Source organism: Pecten maximus, chromosome 3 (genome assembly GCF_902652985.1).
Source record: "Pecten maximus chromosome 3, xPecMax1.1, whole genome shotgun sequence".
Lineage (NCBI taxonomy): Eukaryota > Metazoa > Mollusca > Bivalvia > Pectinida > Pectinidae > Pecten > Pecten maximus.
The window spans coordinates 26,729,084-26,747,916 of NC_047017.1; the positions used below are offsets into that span (position 1 = coordinate 26,729,084).

The 18,833-nt window shown below is 34.9% G+C and overlaps 2 protein-coding genes across 2 annotated transcripts; both read right to left on the reverse strand.

The window, feature by feature from the left end:
- Positions 1-261: 261 nt before the first annotated feature.
- On the reverse strand, positions 262-1,708 carry LOC117323745 (complement C1q-like protein 3). Its single transcript, XM_033879173.1, has 2 exons — positions 1,074-1,708; positions 262-731 (listed from the first exon to the last, which is right to left on the reverse strand). The coding sequence occupies exons 1-2, from the start codon at positions 1,186-1,188 to the stop codon at positions 328-330; spliced, it is 519 nt and encodes a 172-aa protein (XP_033735064.1). The 5' UTR covers positions 1,189-1,708; the 3' UTR covers positions 262-327.
- Positions 1,709-7,324: 5,616 nt separating this feature from the next.
- Positions 7,325-10,496, reverse strand: LOC117323744. The gene is made up of 2 exons (XM_033879171.1): positions 9,832-10,496; positions 7,325-7,775 (listed from the first exon to the last, which is right to left on the reverse strand). The coding sequence occupies exons 1-2, from the start codon at positions 10,322-10,324 to the stop codon at positions 7,372-7,374; spliced, it is 897 nt and encodes a 298-aa protein (XP_033735062.1). The 5' UTR covers positions 10,325-10,496; the 3' UTR covers positions 7,325-7,371.
- Positions 10,497-18,833: the final 8,337 nt, after the last annotated feature.

Sequence of the window (18,833 nt, forward strand, 5' to 3'; positions counted from 1 at the left end):
TTTCTCTATTTGGTATCTCCAATGCTTGTGTGTCTAAAAGTTTTACTCCATAGTACATTCATTCAAGCGACTTTTTCTTGTTAACCAACTGTTAAAATACCTTATACATTGATTTCAAGTGTTGTTCAAACAATTGATATATTTAACTATTAAAGAATTTCCATGAGCCATATGAATACAACATTTTGCCAGTTAGTTCCTGAGATAATGGCTTCCAAAAATATCGTGATAGAATGAGAATGGAATATTCACAAGGATAACATCAGATAGACTGTTTTGATTTATTTAGGGTGCTAAGAATAACCAACACAATTTGGAGATATATGATCAGAGGCGAAAGCCAGTAAACATTGATAGATAAGGTTGTATATCAGAGCCAGACCCGTGTCTATTCACAAGAACCCAAACTACATCTCCGACCTCCAAATGTACAGTTACTGTTGCAGAGCCAGCAATGGAGAAACCTGTATCCTGGCCAGTTTGGGCTGATCCGATGACAGCGTTGTTACGTACTAAATCAGTAAAAATGAAATGATGGCCTTCTACAAATATCGACCAAGAAAAGACGTAAACTCCAGTCTGAGTACACGTAAAGATGCCGGTATCTGAGTTATAGTGGGCGCCTCCAGCGTTGGTGATGACGTGGTTATATTTTACAACGTGGTTGTTGGATGGATCGGATATTTGATGTGCAAGTATCGCATGGAACGCCACAACGTCTTCTTTTGGACCTAGGGATGAATGCGTTAGTTTCAGTTTCAAATCGAATGTCCAACTTTATTATGTTACTCGCGTTTGGCGCTTAGCATAGAAATTCTCAAAGCCATCGGAACGACAAGAAAACGTAATAGCCTTTAACTTTTTCTTTAATATTTTGAATCTAATTTTCAAATTGAAAATTCGAACGATGAAAACAACCTCAAACTTAAATGATATTCTATGTATGCTCAGATAAAGAAAATATTCGAAGATAGAAATTTGTAGATATCAATGTCTCGTTGAATATAAAGATAGACAAATTGGTGTTTAGAAATTGTCGATATGAAATAACACACTGTTCGTCATGCACTTACTGACACGAGTAATCCTGTGATGCCCAGACTGGATCCTTCTTTTCTCATCACTGCTTATAGAGCTCGCTTGGTGTGCCATGCTTTGGTTTGTCCTCTTCAGCTGTAGTTGATTCATTAGAGGTTGTTTCAGCGGGCGACCTCAGTGTTAGGTTACTTCCCTTGTTATACGGCTTGTCGCTGTAATGTGGAAATCTTATCTTTATCACACACACGCTCCAAATTCTTTATCCTTTGTATAAACATCGATGTCATGTCTGAATCTATGACGCATAAACGTTTAAGTTCCTTCACTTCCTTGTTCAGCTGGGTGATTTCACGCAAATCATTTTTGCGTGAATCCGAAAGTTCCTGTACACGTTTGGTCAGCTCGTTCACATCTGTGGAATGTAAAAGTTCTAACTTGTTCATTCGTTTGGTAAGCGTCGCCAACTGCTCAGTAAGAATGATCGTTTGGTCAATGGGATCAGTCTGAACCATCTGGTCTGGAAACATTTGGAAAGCTGCTATTGCTCCCATCATAGCCAATACACATATTATATTGCTATTCGCCATACCCATTATTACATGTAATTAACGAGGTAACTTCTAAGGAAGCCGCCAACAAAGTGTCTAGAATATGGCTTTATCTGATCATCGCGACTTGTCACGTGGACTTACCTGTTTTTATCTTTAATAAAGAAAAGACGGTGTTCAAATTTAACATATGGTTTAGCCACGACCCTTTAATGCGAACTGCTATCTTTCTTGGCAACGACAATGGGCAGCATTTTCCTTGATATAGGTTCATGAAGTATGGAATATCTTACAGGTTAAAATATTCTTTAAAATTTTTACTACATAAGCTCTTGCTATCAAAATACTTATCTTTGGTAACAATCAAAAGCGATTTACTATTGCTTTGGACAGCAATAAAGCCTTCAATTCTTGTATTATTGTTATATTTTTGAGTATGACGTAACAATAAAATGTTTTGCTGTAAAACTTAATGATTTGCTTCAACACACGTTCATAATATTAAACCTTTAAGTAGTAATTTCTGACGTACAGATAAAAACAGATTTGGTTTCTTATCAATTATGTCAGATGTATTACACACACGCTGTGTAAATGTGTGACAGACTTGAATTTTGTATTACCTCTTTTGGGCTGGTCTTTCAGCCTTGTGTATCATTGAAATGTTTTGACTTCATAATTGTTGTTAAAACAAAGGTTGCATTAATGTCAATATGAAATACACAAAAACCTTTCTAAAAACCTATGACAGCAGTGAAAATAGCAAAACGTCATTGTCACCTATAGAAAAAGACACAACATGGGCACTGCACTTTTGTGACATGTACACATATATGAATTGTTTAGTTCATCGGTTTTCAAGTTGTAGCCCGGAAAGACTCTGCGGACTGGTGGACGGAGGACGGGTGGATAGAACTAAAGATAATATCCCACACAAATGCGATTTGCAGACGATTACAAGATGAGTTGTACCTGTCATATTCTTATCCTGACATAACATACAAAGACCTTTTGGTGTAAAAATCCTTACATGCATTTTGCAGTTGTGGAGCAATATACACTTCTGAGAAAAACAATAAGTTGGATCCATAAGTAACAATTCCCCATCAAACCCTACTCTTGCGTCATAATTACTAACAAACCAAATACCTTGTCTCTTAATGGTATATTAGTAACATTGTTTTAATTTGCTGAATCAGATTGATTTATCACAAGCGAAAGCCAGTGAACATGAATAGGTTTTCTAATACATCGGATCCACTGTGGTGGCTACGAACACGTACCCATACCCATACCTCCAGGTGTGTTGCGGCAGTTGCAGATCCGGCTGTGTAGCTGCTTGTGTCCTCGCCTGCTAAACTGAACCCTATAACGTCATTGTTGCGTACTAAATCCGTATAAATGTATTGATTGTTAAATACAAATATAGACCAAGAGAAAACCTAAACTCCAAATATAGACCAAGAGCAAACATAAACTCCAGCCCTAGTAAAGGTTAAGACGCCAGTACGTGTGCTAAAGAGGGCGCCTCCAGTGTTGATAATGAAATTTTGTATTACACCGGGTGGTTTGTGTGTTGATGGATATCTTGTGTGTAAGGGTAGCATGGAGTACCATATTTACCTCAACCGAACCTGGGGAGACAAATATCGTTTGTAAAATATGCATACTGCTATATTACTATGATTATATTCATTGTTCGAAATCATTTAATACTGAAATTAGCATTTACATGTACAAGGGATTTAAATTGTTACTGTTTTTATTCCTCATTCAAATACGTACTAACACGAGATGTCAGTCTGTTTGGCCTGGACAGGGATCCTATCCGACCTCTCACTTAATTTGGATCTCAGTTTTCTACGAGGTGTCGACCTTTCATTCCCCGTCATCGTCGTTTCCCGAGGTTTGTCATGAGACGACAGTGGTATCTCACTTGTATTATAATGCGGCGTCTCGTTATGTAGAATATGTATTTGCTTAGATACATCAATTTGTTCATATTCATCACAACGACGCTCGATTTCCTCGATACGTTGAGTCAAAAAAAGAGGTCATGTGTACAGTTTTACTCGCAAACGTTGTAGTTCTTTTACTTGTTTATTCGACTGCGTCATCTCGCGCATATCAATATCGCGTAAATCCGACAATTCTTGCACACATTTGGTAAGCTTGCCCACATCATTGGAATGAGAAAGTTCCAAGTCGCTTTTTCGTTTTTTCAACATCGCCAACTGCTCATCAGCAATGGTAGTTTGGGCAATGGAATCGGCCTGAACCGTTCTATCTAGAAACATAAGTACCGGCAATGTGTACAATCTTTGCATGAATGTATTACTATTTTCTCTGTTTGTTGTCATCGTGCAAGCAAGTAAGGCCTTTGATAAGGTGGCCACAATATATATTGGTCGTATATTATTTTATCTGTCACGCTTCGCCAGTAGTAAATTTTATCGGTTGTTGAAGTAGAGACAAATGTTGCGCTGTTATATCAACATTACGGTCAAAAGGGCAATGCGATAAAACCACAACCTAGAAGAATCACTAGGGCCTTCAGTATTAATAGTTTTACCTATTCATATTATTATCATTACTGTTGCATTGCACCAATTAATGAAACTCTTGTTTTATATCACGAATCCCCTAATGGACCCTACTGGGCATTACCTATATAGCATAAGACATGTTTACCCTACTCCGCCTCAATGTAACTAGTAAACCCAGATTACTTCAATCTTTACATTGGTGATATATTGTTGTACTGCTTTGCAGTTCCTTTCATTTGAACGAGGTTCACTTCCCTTCATCAGTCCACGCAAGCCACAAAATTGACAATTTCTTAAAAAACAACTGATTACTGCTTGTCTCACTTATGTAAAGTATCTGTGTGTGTAATAGCCTACTCCTGTCTTTTTTACTTAAATAAGCATTTTTATTTTCATTTGTTGATTTGAGCTGAACTTGGTTAAACATTATTACTTTCCTTGCATTTAAATCTTCCTCTTGCATTATACTTTGGTGTGTGGTTTCGTTTGGTTAATGTTAAATTGATACATTTGTACTGATTTTACGAAGTCACTTGGACGGAAATATGTAGTGTTAGAATAAAATATTATCACCATTTAATTATGGAAATAGACTTCAAACGGAAGGGGCCGCGGTGGCTGAATGGTTAAGGTGTCCCGACACTTTATCACTAGCCCTCCACCTCTGGGTTGCGAGTTCGAAACCTACATGGGGCAGTTGCCAGGTACTGACCGTAGGCCGGTGGTTTTTCTTCGGGTTCTCCGGCTTTCCTCAGCCTTCAAAACCTGGCACGTCCTTAAATGACCCTGGCTGTAAATAGGACGTTGATAAAAAAAAACAAAAAAAAACAAAAATTTAAACGGAAACCTTTGGGGTTGTTTCCGTCAAATCTCTTTATTTGATCAGCAACCCTATGGTATTTGATGTCCTTTTTATTTGGCGCATTATGCTCTGTACTTGTTATCGGCGTCCACGCATATTCCTAGAATTAATTTACCTTCTATTGTATTCTGTATTCGTTGGTTCATCACCACTCTTAAACTGGAACACACTAAAATGGAAATTCCCAAATGAGTCATACAGATTTTCTAGGTTCCTGTGGAACTTGCAGAACTTTATCAATTTCTTCAATACTTTTTTTTTCTATGAATGAGAACAAAGCCTATTTCAGCTTTTGCTGTCTTTGACTGAGGTTAAGTTGATGATATCGACTTCCTCATTACAATGTCTCTACTTGTGGCTGAATATGCAGCATATATATGTTCCCGATTTGTAGTGTTCTATGAACATATCGTCATATTGCCATGCAATATTATTATGAATACATAGAGTTTATGGCATTAACAATTCCAATTCTTCACTATTTATTTTTAATTATTTAGTCAAAACATAGACTGTTTATATATTTAATGCTACATATGCTAGCCATCAAAATTGCCATTAAGCAACGAAATAATTGGTGTGGTATTTAAGCAAAACATTAGCCGAAATAATAACTAATTTATCTTTCTGCAAGTTGATTTTACGCTTAAACTAATCTAATATTGTTCGAGAATTACACGGCGAAGGATTGATGATAGGCGTCATGTTACCTCTAACATCCCAATGGTTTAACCGATCTTAGCAGTCACATTTTCATAGTTCGGATTTCAATAGCAAATTGTGTTTTTGCTTCGATGCGAATCAGTTTTTAAAGTCATTAGTCTTCGCCACCCAACAAAATCTTAATTCTATCACTAAAATATGGATAGTTTTTTTTTCCTCTTCCAACCTGAAGATGACATAAAATTAGCACTCTTCATTGAAGAATGAAAACGTCGAGTGAATATGAAAAAAACGGAATATGAATACCCACAAAGAAAATAAAACGGAATTGCTTTCCATTTCAGTTACTAGCATTCGTTATATATAAAACACTCATTTTTGGGTTTGAATTGACCGAAAACGCAATGTTTGTAAGCTAGGTCAAGTTAGCCATGGACTCCAGCTATGATTATCTGTCACGACAACTAATTATACATATTTTTCTTAGTATACGTAGGTTCGTATTCGTGATTGGACTTCGATAGATTGTTATAGTTGCGTTATTGAAAGGAATTGGCCAAAGATGGAATATAATCTGTTGGGAAGGTTGGGAGCTCTTGTACAAGAAAAACAGGTAAAAGAAGAAGTATATGAAATGTAAATAATCCGCAATATAAAAGACTCTTGAATACACTAATTCAACAAGGGGCTTACGTGTGCATAGAAAAGACAACCACGTATACGCATTTGTAAAAGAAATGCCTTTGTCTCATCACAATTACTGGGGTAAAATCCTTGCTGTTGTCAAAACGTGCAAGACACAATCTCATCTACTTGCACAAGCACAAGCACAAACTATGGTGTGTTGCTTCACTTCGTGTTTGCTCGCCTAATTAGCTACGACATGAGTCCTTTTGCAGAGGTTGTGCTTGAATGACGAGAATCATTAGGTTATAAGATACCTACAAAATTGTCCGAACTAATCAATAACCTATTCGAAGTGTCGCATATTGTGTCACAGAACCAGTCAGCATTTATCCTTGGCTTTTATATCACTATGCTATATCACAGTTTTGAGTAAAACTGAAAAAGATAGTACCTGTAATTAGTGTTTTCTCTTTAATATCTTCAACGAGACATGTTTCTATCACTTTTCACTCAAACGTGCAGGCATAACACGACTTCTTCTAGACAAGCAAGTGCCATAGTATCTTATCAAATTGATAACAAATATTGATCCAAAGAATGACAAAAGCTCCTATTTCCCAGGAGAAATGTGTATTAATCAAGCTGTGTCCCTCAGAGTGACCACGACGCTAATGAATATAACAGTTAAACAGTAGGTTGCTTCATTAAGGCATTAATTGATCTTGATAAAAGAATATTTCAAATCACAAAAATAAAATCGGATAGACTACTTGGGATTCCATTTGGGACTCTAAGAATGACCTACACAATTTGGAACTATAACTGTACAAATTGTTAATTGAGTGTAATAATTCAATTCTCAGACTTCGTTATTTCTGTTGATGATACATGTACATGAAAAATACAAAACCATTGGTTATCTTAATTAATGTCAATTCCAATTGATTACGATTTATTCATATTATTACCCGATAATGTCTTATGTCTGCATTTTACTTAAACGAAACATTTATATTAGACAATAAACAACCACAACAAAGTTTCAGCTTCGTCATTTTTTATTCACTATATCCACAGAGATATGTGATCAGAGGCGAAAGCCAGTAAACATTGATAGATTAGGTAGTATATCAGAGCCAGCCCCGTGTCCATTCACACGAACCCAAACTACATCTCCGCCCTCCAAATGTACAGTTACTGTTGCAGAGCTAGCAATGGAGAAACCTGTATCCTGGCCAGTTTGGGCTGATCCTATGACAGCGTTGTTACGTACTAAATCAGTAAAAATGTAATGATGGCCTGCTTCAAATATCGACCAAGAGAAGACGTGAACTCCCGGTTGGGTGCAAGTAAAGACGCCGGTGTAAGCATTGTAACTGGCGCCTCCGGTGTTGGTGATGACATGGTCATATATTACTGGATGGTTTGTGGATGGGTCGGATATTGTGTGTGTCAGGATAACATGAAATGCCACAACGTCGTTTGACACACCTGGTAAGAAAAGACATATTGTTGCATATGAAACCGGATTAAGTAAAGCACCAGACAACTCATATTAAAGGGGAAATATTACAATCGCAAACAAGCAGAGCCATGTACAGATGAGAAGGGATTTCAAATAGTAATATTCTGAACGATCAATGTTGCATAGGTTCCTGCAAACTTCACTTAATTTTTGCTTCCGTGAAAATATTTGATAATGTCTATTGTTCCTTTCGAGTTTTACGTTAATACCAAATTTTTAAAGCAACTCGCAGTATAAGTAATAAAATTAAAAGACATTTTCTCGTGTTTAACAGGTACCCGCCTTAAGTGCGCCTCCTTACGCTAAACATTTTGTCACACAAATCTCTCTTGAAAACAGCTGATTTAGCGCAAGGGAAATGAATAAAATCCATTAGGAAAGAACAATTAATTGGTTAAAGTCATAAGGTATGATATATTCAGGTGACATTTATGTATGGCCAGTTTTCAGGGAAGCCATTGTCAAGTTGAAAACATGTCTTACAATGATTTGTTTTTACTGTAAATCACTTATATTTCGCGTGGGATTTATTTTCGCGTTAATTCGCGAGGAGAGTCAAACGCGAATTCAAATCCCTCGCGAATATTTGTATAAGAATGACAAAAATACTAAGTGGCGTCCATTTTGAATCTACCGTTATCTTTAGTGGGTGAGCAAACATCGCCGTTAAAGTCATGATAGAGTGATAGATTATATACTTATATCAGAGTGTGTTTTTATATCACAAAACACCAAAATTTCACACACAAAAACCCCACTGAACACTGATATTGTGGTTGAGCTCGGACTTAATTAACTTCTAGACGACGTTTTACATGTAGTTAATTTAAGTACAATAGGTACGGTCCCGAGGATCCCGGATGGTCATCCGGAATATGTCCTACTTTATTACCCACGCTGTTGTAAGTTATGTAAGGTTTCATGTATATATAGCACTTCACATCGCTTGATTCTCGACAAGATATTTACCATAACAAAGTTGAAATCAAACAAATTATTTATTTAATTCAAACATTCAGAGCAAATAATCGCCTGGAGTATAAAATCATTCGCAATAGACTGTCCCGAGAGCTGTTCATCGGTATCACTGTATACACACGTACGTTAATTACAATGTACGTTAACTCACAACCTATTGTAGTCCCGTCATCTTCCAGACATTCTTAATGAGCCGTGGGTTTTGTTCAATGTCTGACACCGCCTTTGTAAGCCATTAGCATGTATACAGGTACGGTAAATACAATTCAGTATGTCCAGACACCGATATCACATGATTGAATCACATGACTTTTCTTGTACCATCACATGACTCTCATAAACAAAATGGCTACCAACATGGAAATATCGGCGACCTATTAATATCATTCGCCAATTTAAAGTCATTTTGAGATCAGAATTCGCGAAATTATGTATTCGCGAATAAGTCAAATTAGGTGAGTTCGCGAAATATAAGTGATTTACAGTATTATCACAATCGGAATTAAGGAGACATTGACGGCTATTTTCGCAAGGTCATAAGTATCAAACCTTTCATACTTACCTGCCAATTTTCAATATATAAAAAACGCATTTCTGATGCGATCTTCAGAGTAAAATCAGGTTCATGCGAGTTTTATAACACGTATTATACATTGCAGTTATATCAATTAAAAAATAACATTTTGAAATTATTTTCGTTGTTTTTCTTTGCTTATAATGCATGGTGTTTATTGATTTTAATGTCGATGAGTATTCCGTTTGTAAATATATCCAACAGTAATTTGAATAAACGGATGCATATATTGCAGTTAATTATCAAAATTAAAGCTGATTACTTGATGTATAAATCAGTTACCATGATCATAAACATTTTATTTATTTTTTCTATTGAAAAGCAAATAGAAATAATCCAATATACTTTTCTTGTGATGTGTACATAAATTCAATGTTTGTGAAATCATGTAGTTTCAACCATTTTATCAATATTAGCATCACCTATTTACTTTCGGATAGTCTACGCGCACTCTAGGTATATGTACTTACCGGTGCGTGTAACTCTTCTGTAACGTCCATACTGGATCCTACTAGAACTGTCACGTGATTCAGGGCTCGATTGACTTACATATGCCGAACGAGCTTCATCTTTTCTCGTCGTTCCATCAGGTGTTGCACCACTGATGTTGTGATACAGTGCTTCGTCTTTAGCTGGAGTTATGTTGTTCGCAGCCTGCACATCGTCGTCCCTTTTACGCTCCAATTCCTCTATCCTCCGAGTCAGCATGGAAGTCCTCTCTAAATCGACGATGCGAAAACGTTGTAGTTCTTCTACTTTCTGGTTCAGTCGAGAAATTTCGTTGGCATCATTTGAATGCATGTTTTCCAAATCATTCCTTTGTTTTGTGAGCATCGCCAACTGATCAGTAGGAGTGGTCGTTTGGTGAATGGAAACAGCGTTAACCATTGTGTCTGGAATCATGTACGCAGTAGTTGCAGCCAAAACGCACAACATTCGCATGACTGGTCTGATAATTGACATTTCGTTGTCTCGGCAAAAACGCTACCATATCCCAAAGAACATCTCCTTTTATAGATTGTTTGGTCTAGACCAGACACGTCCATACATTGCGTAAGATAACGAAGTGGAAGGGGTGATTGTTTCTCAGTCCTCTAGCCTAATGCGGGTCAAAATACCGGATGCAATTTTACTATACATACCCAATACGATAATTTGAATTGATAACTTGACAATCCAGTGGATAACTATGAGATAGCACAACAGGATACAGTGTGATCCTTGTTTACTAAACTGATATTTTTCTGCATAAATGAAACGAACTGATAACATTTCAACAGATTTACAGTAAATATAAGTCAATATGATTGGCTCAGGCATAGCCTATCGAAGGGCTCTCCTTACTATGGCATCTAGTGGTGAAGCATAATAAACACAGAGCTACAATAACATAATGAAAATGGTAAGGGAAGTCACTCTTCATATGTAAGCTTTTTCGGTTTTTTTAGTTTTGCACTTTGTCTTTGGATATGATGTGTTACAAATTATAAACATTTCATATACACAACACACAATCCTTTATCGAAATTCCATTACGAAATACTGTCAATAAAACATAGATACTCGATAAATGTTTATTAAACTAAGTAAAATCATTGACCAAGGACTAAGTCTGAGTTGTTGTTGGGTTTTATTGGTGTTTTTTTTTTAATGACCCTTTAAATTACCCATTGGCATTATTGGACAATACCAAGTGGAGGCAATTTATTATCTGCCATAAAAAACACAGTCAACCTAACTTTACGAACAGCCGGTCAATATGACACGTGAGAACAACTTTTTAGCCATTTAGACAGCATGACAGATAATAATATAGCAAAACAATAAAGTTGGTTGCCAGGGTTGGATATTTTTTTCCGTGATAATGAAACTATGTGTCGACCTTAGGCTATACACGTGAATATACATTGTATATTATTATTAGACTTGAAAGTGTTCAAAGAGTATGAAAAGCATACACTTACCAGCAATTTCAAACATTTAGTAAAACATTTAACTCAACTACCAGACAGACAATGTGAGCTGATTACGGTGCAAAGACCAGCGACAAATTTTCGTTCATCTCTTCTCCTTCATGCTAGATAGTCCTTAGATCAGGATATCTACAATATATATTTTGAATATCAATGTCGTTTAATTTTAGATACATGGATTTTTTCGTCTTAATAATCAAGCGTAATAGTATCTTCAGTAAGTTCAAATGAAGGCCTTTCAAAAGATTGTTCCACATTAACCCATTCAACAAGGTAAAAATGTATCCCTCAAAATTGTTTCTTCAATTTCTTCAAAAAAATCACGAAGCTCATTGGTACAACATTTTGACAGAAGAATACTGTGATTAATTAACATAACCAAATGTCATCTGAGGTCACAGGAATAGAATCGGGGAGATCATTGAAATGAATAAAGGGGCAAATTGTTTTGGATTTTAACTTCAGAATTGACGTTTTCAATGGTGACAGTACCCAAATTGGATCATAAAGCAATTGTCTTGATCATTTGTTTAAAATTCAGAAGATAAAGACGACCCATTTATGTTTATGCATCGAAGACGAATATCGAATTGTGTTTAAATAAGCAAACACAAAATTGTCACTGAAGCTCAGAAGAATGTTTCATTTATTTATTTATTTTTAATATTTTATTTATTTTTTCAAATGAACATTTTTTGCTTTGCAAGTATGTCATTATCTGAGAAATAGATTTGGAACAAAAGAATATCTTTTTTTTTTCTTAAGTAAAATAACACTTATAGGCCTCGCACGTGCCATTTTTTAGCAACATTCAAGACTTATTTATATTATATTCTTGTGTTATCAAACTCTACAGACATAACAGACGTATGTAGACACAAGAGTTGATTTAACTGTTTTTCTTTCTGCAAAAAAAATATCCAGTTTTGGTAACATACTGGTTTGGGTATGTCGCCTTAAAAAGTGAACTGTAACGGGAGTGGTTACAATAACTGCAGCCTTTATGATAAGCTCTGCTGCTTAAGCAATTGATCTAATTCCCCATAGTCCATAACGTGTTATAATTACAGTTTCATAGTGCCTCTACAGATTTATTTGAAGAACCAAATGTTGGGCTGCGACATTATTATTAACTATCATTAACACAGGTATGATCAGATGAGAAATCCGGTAAACATTGATAGTTAAGGTTGAATATAGGACCAACTTCCGTGTATAGTAACAACCACCCATACCTCATTCCCGACATCCAGCTGTGTCGCAGCTGTTGCAGAGCCGGATATAGTGTATTTCGTATCCTGATCAGTTTATTCTACCTGTGTACGTAACAAATCCGTATGAATATACATACCCATGGCCACTTAGAAATATAGACCAAGAGAAGACATAAACTTCAGCCTTAGAACAAGTAAAGATGCCGATGTTTGTGCTGTAGTGGACGCCTCCAATGATGGGACCGCGGTGGCCGAGTGGTAAAAAGTGTCCCGACACCAATATATTAAATAGTTTATATTAAGCATATAGCTTTAAAAAATCTTCATATCATACTATACTGTATATCTATTCAGAAAAATACTCAATATAGAGGTCTAGTAAAAAAAAAGTAAAGGTAATTTTTATTAAAACGATTGTTATTAATCATCAATATTATTGAATATAGATATGTTTGAAATATTTTTTTATTACAACATATACCCTTTATAAGTGGAATTTCATTTTCCTCTGATAATTATAATCCCTAAGTATTTATTTGAGACATTTTTTTCTGAAACGCATGTAGGGATTTAATTAAATAAGTCCCGATTTCTGGTTCAGTCAATGTTGCGATGTCATATTCCGAGGAGTTCCGAGAATGAGAAAATGGCGGCTGACAACCATGTGCTTGCCCTGTCAGATTTGCATACGGTTGTTTTTGTAAGTAAAACAATTATGACAGACATAACTATTGCTTTGTCCCTGTTTTGTTGGTCTTGATAATGATTTAATTACCACATGACCTGGTTTTGAACATTTATTGTTTCATAACATATGTTGATTTGAAAAAGACGTCTATTGATATGACGTTTGACATTGGATTTGTTTTAATGGATTTTTGCCCTTTCCGCCGCCCATACATAAAGTCGTTGTGTATAAAAACATCGACCATCTACCTAACTGAGATGCATGACAGTTCTTAAGCAACTCTGCATATTATGGTATACCATATTAGAAGGGCTTTAACTTGTAGGATGAATTTTCAGACGGTTATACTGTGAAAGACATTTATGCATAATTTCCATATAATAAAGTTGGTATAAACAACCCATCATTATCAATAAGGTTTGTAAAGCTTAATGAAGCTACTTAATCAGATGTTGTATCATCAAAGGTGCAGTTTTCCATCTAAAACTTACGTTGTTTTTTTTTAAAGCGACTGTCACTGTAGGGACTAGGTTATCACTCCTATTTTTACATATTTTTTTTTATATATTTTTATTGCCATCAGAGGCGTTAGAGTACTCATTAAATGTGTATTTCCTATGATAAATAGTGACATGGAGTAAAGATAAATCGATACATGAGCCTAAACCGTAAAAAATGTGTTATCAATATATGTAAATGTTTACGATTTCAAAATACTGTTTACCTCGGGTGTACATGGCATACCTCAAGACACTGTTAGATATCTTCTATAGCATTATACCATTGATGCAGATTCACTGATGAACTGCCACCTACGGATTCTGTGTATAATGTACTGTTTATTTAGACTGACAGAGCTAAGCCTACTGATTGTTTAATGGAAATGCAGGTTTTCGTCTTATTTGTGTACTTCACTTAAAAGAGAGATGAACAAGCAATATATATAAACATCTGCTACATCATTTGGTAGACTAGACATTCCGAGGTGGAATTTTGTCAAAATGCAATAAACCAAGAAACCTAGTTAATATGGAACTGCGTACCAAATACGTTAGACCCATGAGCTCTAGTGTGTTGTTAATAGAATGAATAATGTGTATCAACAATAACATGGGATGGCATGATGTTGTTTCACTCGCCGATAGAAAGGTAAATGCGATTTTATATATACATGTTCAAAGTGTACATATATAAGTAGGAACAAATGCTGTACTATTAATGTTTATTGACGACTAAACATATTTTGCTGTCTTACTAGAAATACTTACCAACATGTGAAATTCTTCTGCAAGGTCTAGATTGGAACCTACCCGAATTTCCGCTGGACTTGGAACTAGGACGACTAACATATGTCGACATATTATATTCCTTAGTCGTTATTTCATCGGATGTTCTTGCAGCATGAGAAGGCAAACTTATGTCATTTGTATTAGAACATGGTCTATTGTTACTTAGATGGAACAGGTATTTGCTTAGATACCATGCACTATGTTTTGAGCTTTTCCGCAATGGCGCTCCAGTTCCTCTACTCGTTGTGTAAACATGGTTGTCAAATGAAAGTCATTAACATGTAAACGATATATTTCTTCTACCTGTTTTGTCAACAGGGAATCCTCGTCCAAATCTTTAGAACGCAAATGTTCCAACTTGTCAATCCGTTTGTTCATGATTGATTACTGCTCAGTAGTAGTGGCCTTTTATTTTCTGCAATCAGCTTCAACTTTCTTGTCTGGCAACATTTGGGCAAATGAAAGTACAAAATAAATGTAATTTTCTTCTACTATAGCTGTTACTGTTTCCTGCTGTTCTAAAAGTAAGTAAAATTAAGATGTTTTTTTTTCTAATTATTTTCTGTATAATTTTAAATCATAACATTATCTGAAATGGACATCCTTACATCCTTGACGAAGCGTTTGGAACCATGCAAAACAGGAAAGTCAGTATCCGCATTCTTATGCGGCAACCAGAAAGTTATGGAGGCATGCCTGTGTCCACTGAAAGTATTGGTTATAATTTACAATAATTTACACGCGTAAAACAAACAATATTTATACATTATGACAATGTATTGATTGTCAAGTACGGATTAAGATTTATTCTAAGAAAGAAAATCATATTTAAACGGTATGGGAGACACCTACCGACCATTTGGACTTTCCCGGGATATTCCGGTTTCCTTATACCATCTGGGCCAGCAAGAGCGATTAACTTAAGTTGCTATAATTTAGTCTGCCATTGTTGTAAAACAAATAAATTATATAGAGGATATCTAACAGTGTTTTCAGTAATACCAAATATATTTCACGAGTGTGGCTAATATTTTGATATTTTTCACGAGTGCGCAGCACGAGTGAAAAATATTAAAATATTAGCCACACGAGTGAAATATATTTGGTATTACTGAAGTCACTGTTAGATATTCTGTTTATTACATTTTTTATCAACGAAAAACCTACCCCGTATGCTAACTAGGCCTACAGCGATAATTTGTAAACAAAAAAAGTAGTTTTTCCCTGTCCAGGTGCTGACATATATGTCGGGCTTTCTGATTGGTCAATTATTTTGGTATTTTCTAATCATTAATTTGATTGGTCAAATCAGCAAAAGTGATATTTACATATGATATTTTTCACTAGTGAAAAGTGAAAAATATCACTTTTATAGAATGAATAATTTTTGATATTTCACTGGTAATCAAAGTACTGGAAGAACTGTAAACGAACATTATTGTTTAATGCAAAATCAGTAATCTTCTAAGTTTAAAGTTTATCAATTTACTGATATCGGTTTAGGAATTAATTGCAAATAATTTGAAATGTTTGCAGCTGTTCTGATATGATTGAACACATGCATGTTTCTGTAAGGTCCTAATTGAAATTGGAAGTTTGTTGATCTATCTTGGATGGATGAAAATAAAATATGTCTTCTTTCTTTCGGGAAGGCATCATCAGTTATAATACAGCCAGGACTCTGTGACCTTATTGATGCCAACTTCTAATATGCACTAAATTTAGGCTAGTTTCATCCTTAGTTTAGCATATTTCAACTTAATATGATGAAACACACATAAAGAATTACTGAAAACCAAAACCAGAGCTGCTAATCAAGGCCCGGATTAGGAATGTATCCTATTGAAACTGTACTCAAGCATGTATGGTACTTCAAAACAAAAAACTTGACTCCTTTTGTTCAGGAATCATTTGATGTTAATAAATCTTTATATGAGAAGATATACTTCTCGTATAATTACAGTATTGTACACAATGTGATAAAGAATAACAACCATATAAAGACTATCTTCATCAAATAATTCAGCACACAGGAAAAGAAAACTTGAGGCTTCATTTTCAACTTCAAAGCTGATAAAGGTTACAGTCCATTCAATGGGATGACACATTCCCTATTTATTGTCCCTTTCCAATGTTGATTATCCAATCATAGTGAACCACACAGTTCAGCAATGTAATTGCACAAATCACATCCTTTATGTGGAGAAAACATTTTTCGGGGTGTTATAAGATTCTATAACTGTATGCAAATTTGTGAATCATTCCATATCTATATGTATATATATACCGTACGTGTATATATTTACACATATCAAAATTGGAATGACACGGGAGATTTAAGTTCAAGTTTAAGTTCACCATCAGTCACGGGAGGTTTATGTAAAATGTTATATTTACCGGGGTAATTAGTAATGTTGATAATATATTTATGAAGCTCTATTCTGTACTTTCTACCAGTGCTTATATTAGAGAATGGACACAAGTATATGTTCTCCAATGTCAAAATTAATCATATGTAAAATATTAGGGGTTTATTTGACCGAGACGTATTAAAAATGTTTGTAATCATTCGCCATTCGAGGCCTGATTGCCGTCATAGTTGAATTACCAAAATGGACCTGAAATCAATATTTTTAAAAGAGAATGATCTGTGACTTGAATATTTCATAAAAATAATTTAATACATCGTTTATTCACTTCATTTAGATCTTCAGACACCACATAATTTGTGAAGTCATATATAGAAATATATGAACCATTTTGTTATTGATTGATAGTTCACACAAGTAAGCACTAGATGTAAGCAGTAAGTATATGTACCGCTATCTTCTGGCATGGTTTTGAGTACAGTAGACTACACTCGCTTTGTGGATATTGACAGGATAACATATATTTACAGTACATACTAATTCAATTTTAGAATTGTAACTGAAATCTTGTAACAGCATGGCACAAATAGTCATCTGAACATTTGTTGTATATTGAAAAAATATTAAGGTAAATATTAACTCATTTGCTTGACTTCAATTTTCAGTTTATCAATTCATTGATTACTCCGTGTTTGAAGTATGGTGTAGTGAGATTTTCAAGTCTTGATCATGACTTGATGAAAATTCTAAATTAACAAATTATTAAAATGAATTTGTTTGAAAAATAACACAGCAAGTTCCACAGCAATATTATATAGAGTATCAATTACAATATATCAGAAGTTACAAAACTACAGATTAACGGCTGAATCTCAAATTAAGTGAATATCACAAGTATTTTTGCATTTGTTTTTAGATAATCCGGATTTCCGTCTTTAAAAAAATTTACCTAGTAGACGTAGTGCATGCCATGTAACAGCTGATTTTAATCAGATTGACTTAACATGAACTTAACACCGTCTCAGAAGTTCGTCACAATCGAAAATTTGGTCGTGAATTCGGTATTTTGCAAATTATTTCAAAAAATACTTCCAGGTAAATGAAAAAAAATTCTCGTAAAAATATCGATTTTGGGTCCACTATCGGCCATTTCGGTAATTCAACTCTAACGACAATCGGGCCGCGATTCGCAAATGAATAATTAATTTAAAATTCGGTCAAATAAACCTCTAATATTTTATATATGATACAATTAGGCATTGAAGAACATATATTTTGGTCAATCCTCTGAAAATAATGCCAATTTATATTATAATAATTAAGCCTCATTTTTCTTCGTTTCGGTATTTCCAAGTCCGCTTCACGTGTGGTCCATTTCAGTAAATATTCTCGTCTTTACCGAAATAAAAACAAGCTATATAATTGTTCATTTTAAACATGACAACTGCCAACCACACATATCCAAAAATGTTATTGTTGATATCATCTGAATATTGCCGTAGTTATCTGTCACTTCGATTGTAAACCCCCTGCCAAAGTCATGGAAGAATCGACCAATCAAATTGGTTTAACTTTTGATTTCCGTAATCTTGCAGTTACCTCCCTTACAACAGTAAATACGTTCCAAGTATCGCCTACAACAAGCAATCCCGTGCACATAACAAGATATTATCATTTGCATTTGATTTATTGGTCATTTTCGTCAAAGGAAATTGGTATGACAACGTTAACGCTATGACCAGTCACCCTGACCACAAATGTCACCTAATTGTAAGTCTATACATATGTACAGTTCTTTCTCGCAAACACCGTTAACACCTGTATAGTATGATACAATGTATCGTCTCGTATGCCGTTATTGATATATTTCTTTCTCTAAATTATAGAAATACACACCTAGTTGATAATGATGTAACATTCTAGAATATACATATTACAC

Coding starts and splice junctions, on each gene's coding strand:
- LOC117323744 (XM_033879171.1), bottom strand. CDS start 10,324: ATGTCAATTATCAGACCAGTCATGCGAATGTTGTGCGTTTTGGCTGCA. Junction 7,776..9,831: donor CAGAAGAGTTACACGCACCG/GTAAGTACATAT, acceptor TTTTCTTACCAG/GTGTGTCAAACGACGTTGTG.
- LOC117323745 (XM_033879173.1), bottom strand. CDS start 1,188: ATGAATCAACTACAGCTGAAGAGGACAAACCAAAGCATGGCACACCAA. Junction 732..1,073: donor TCACAGGATTACTCGTGTCA/GTAAGTGCATGA, acceptor ATTCATCCCTAG/GTCCAAAAGAAGACGTTGTG.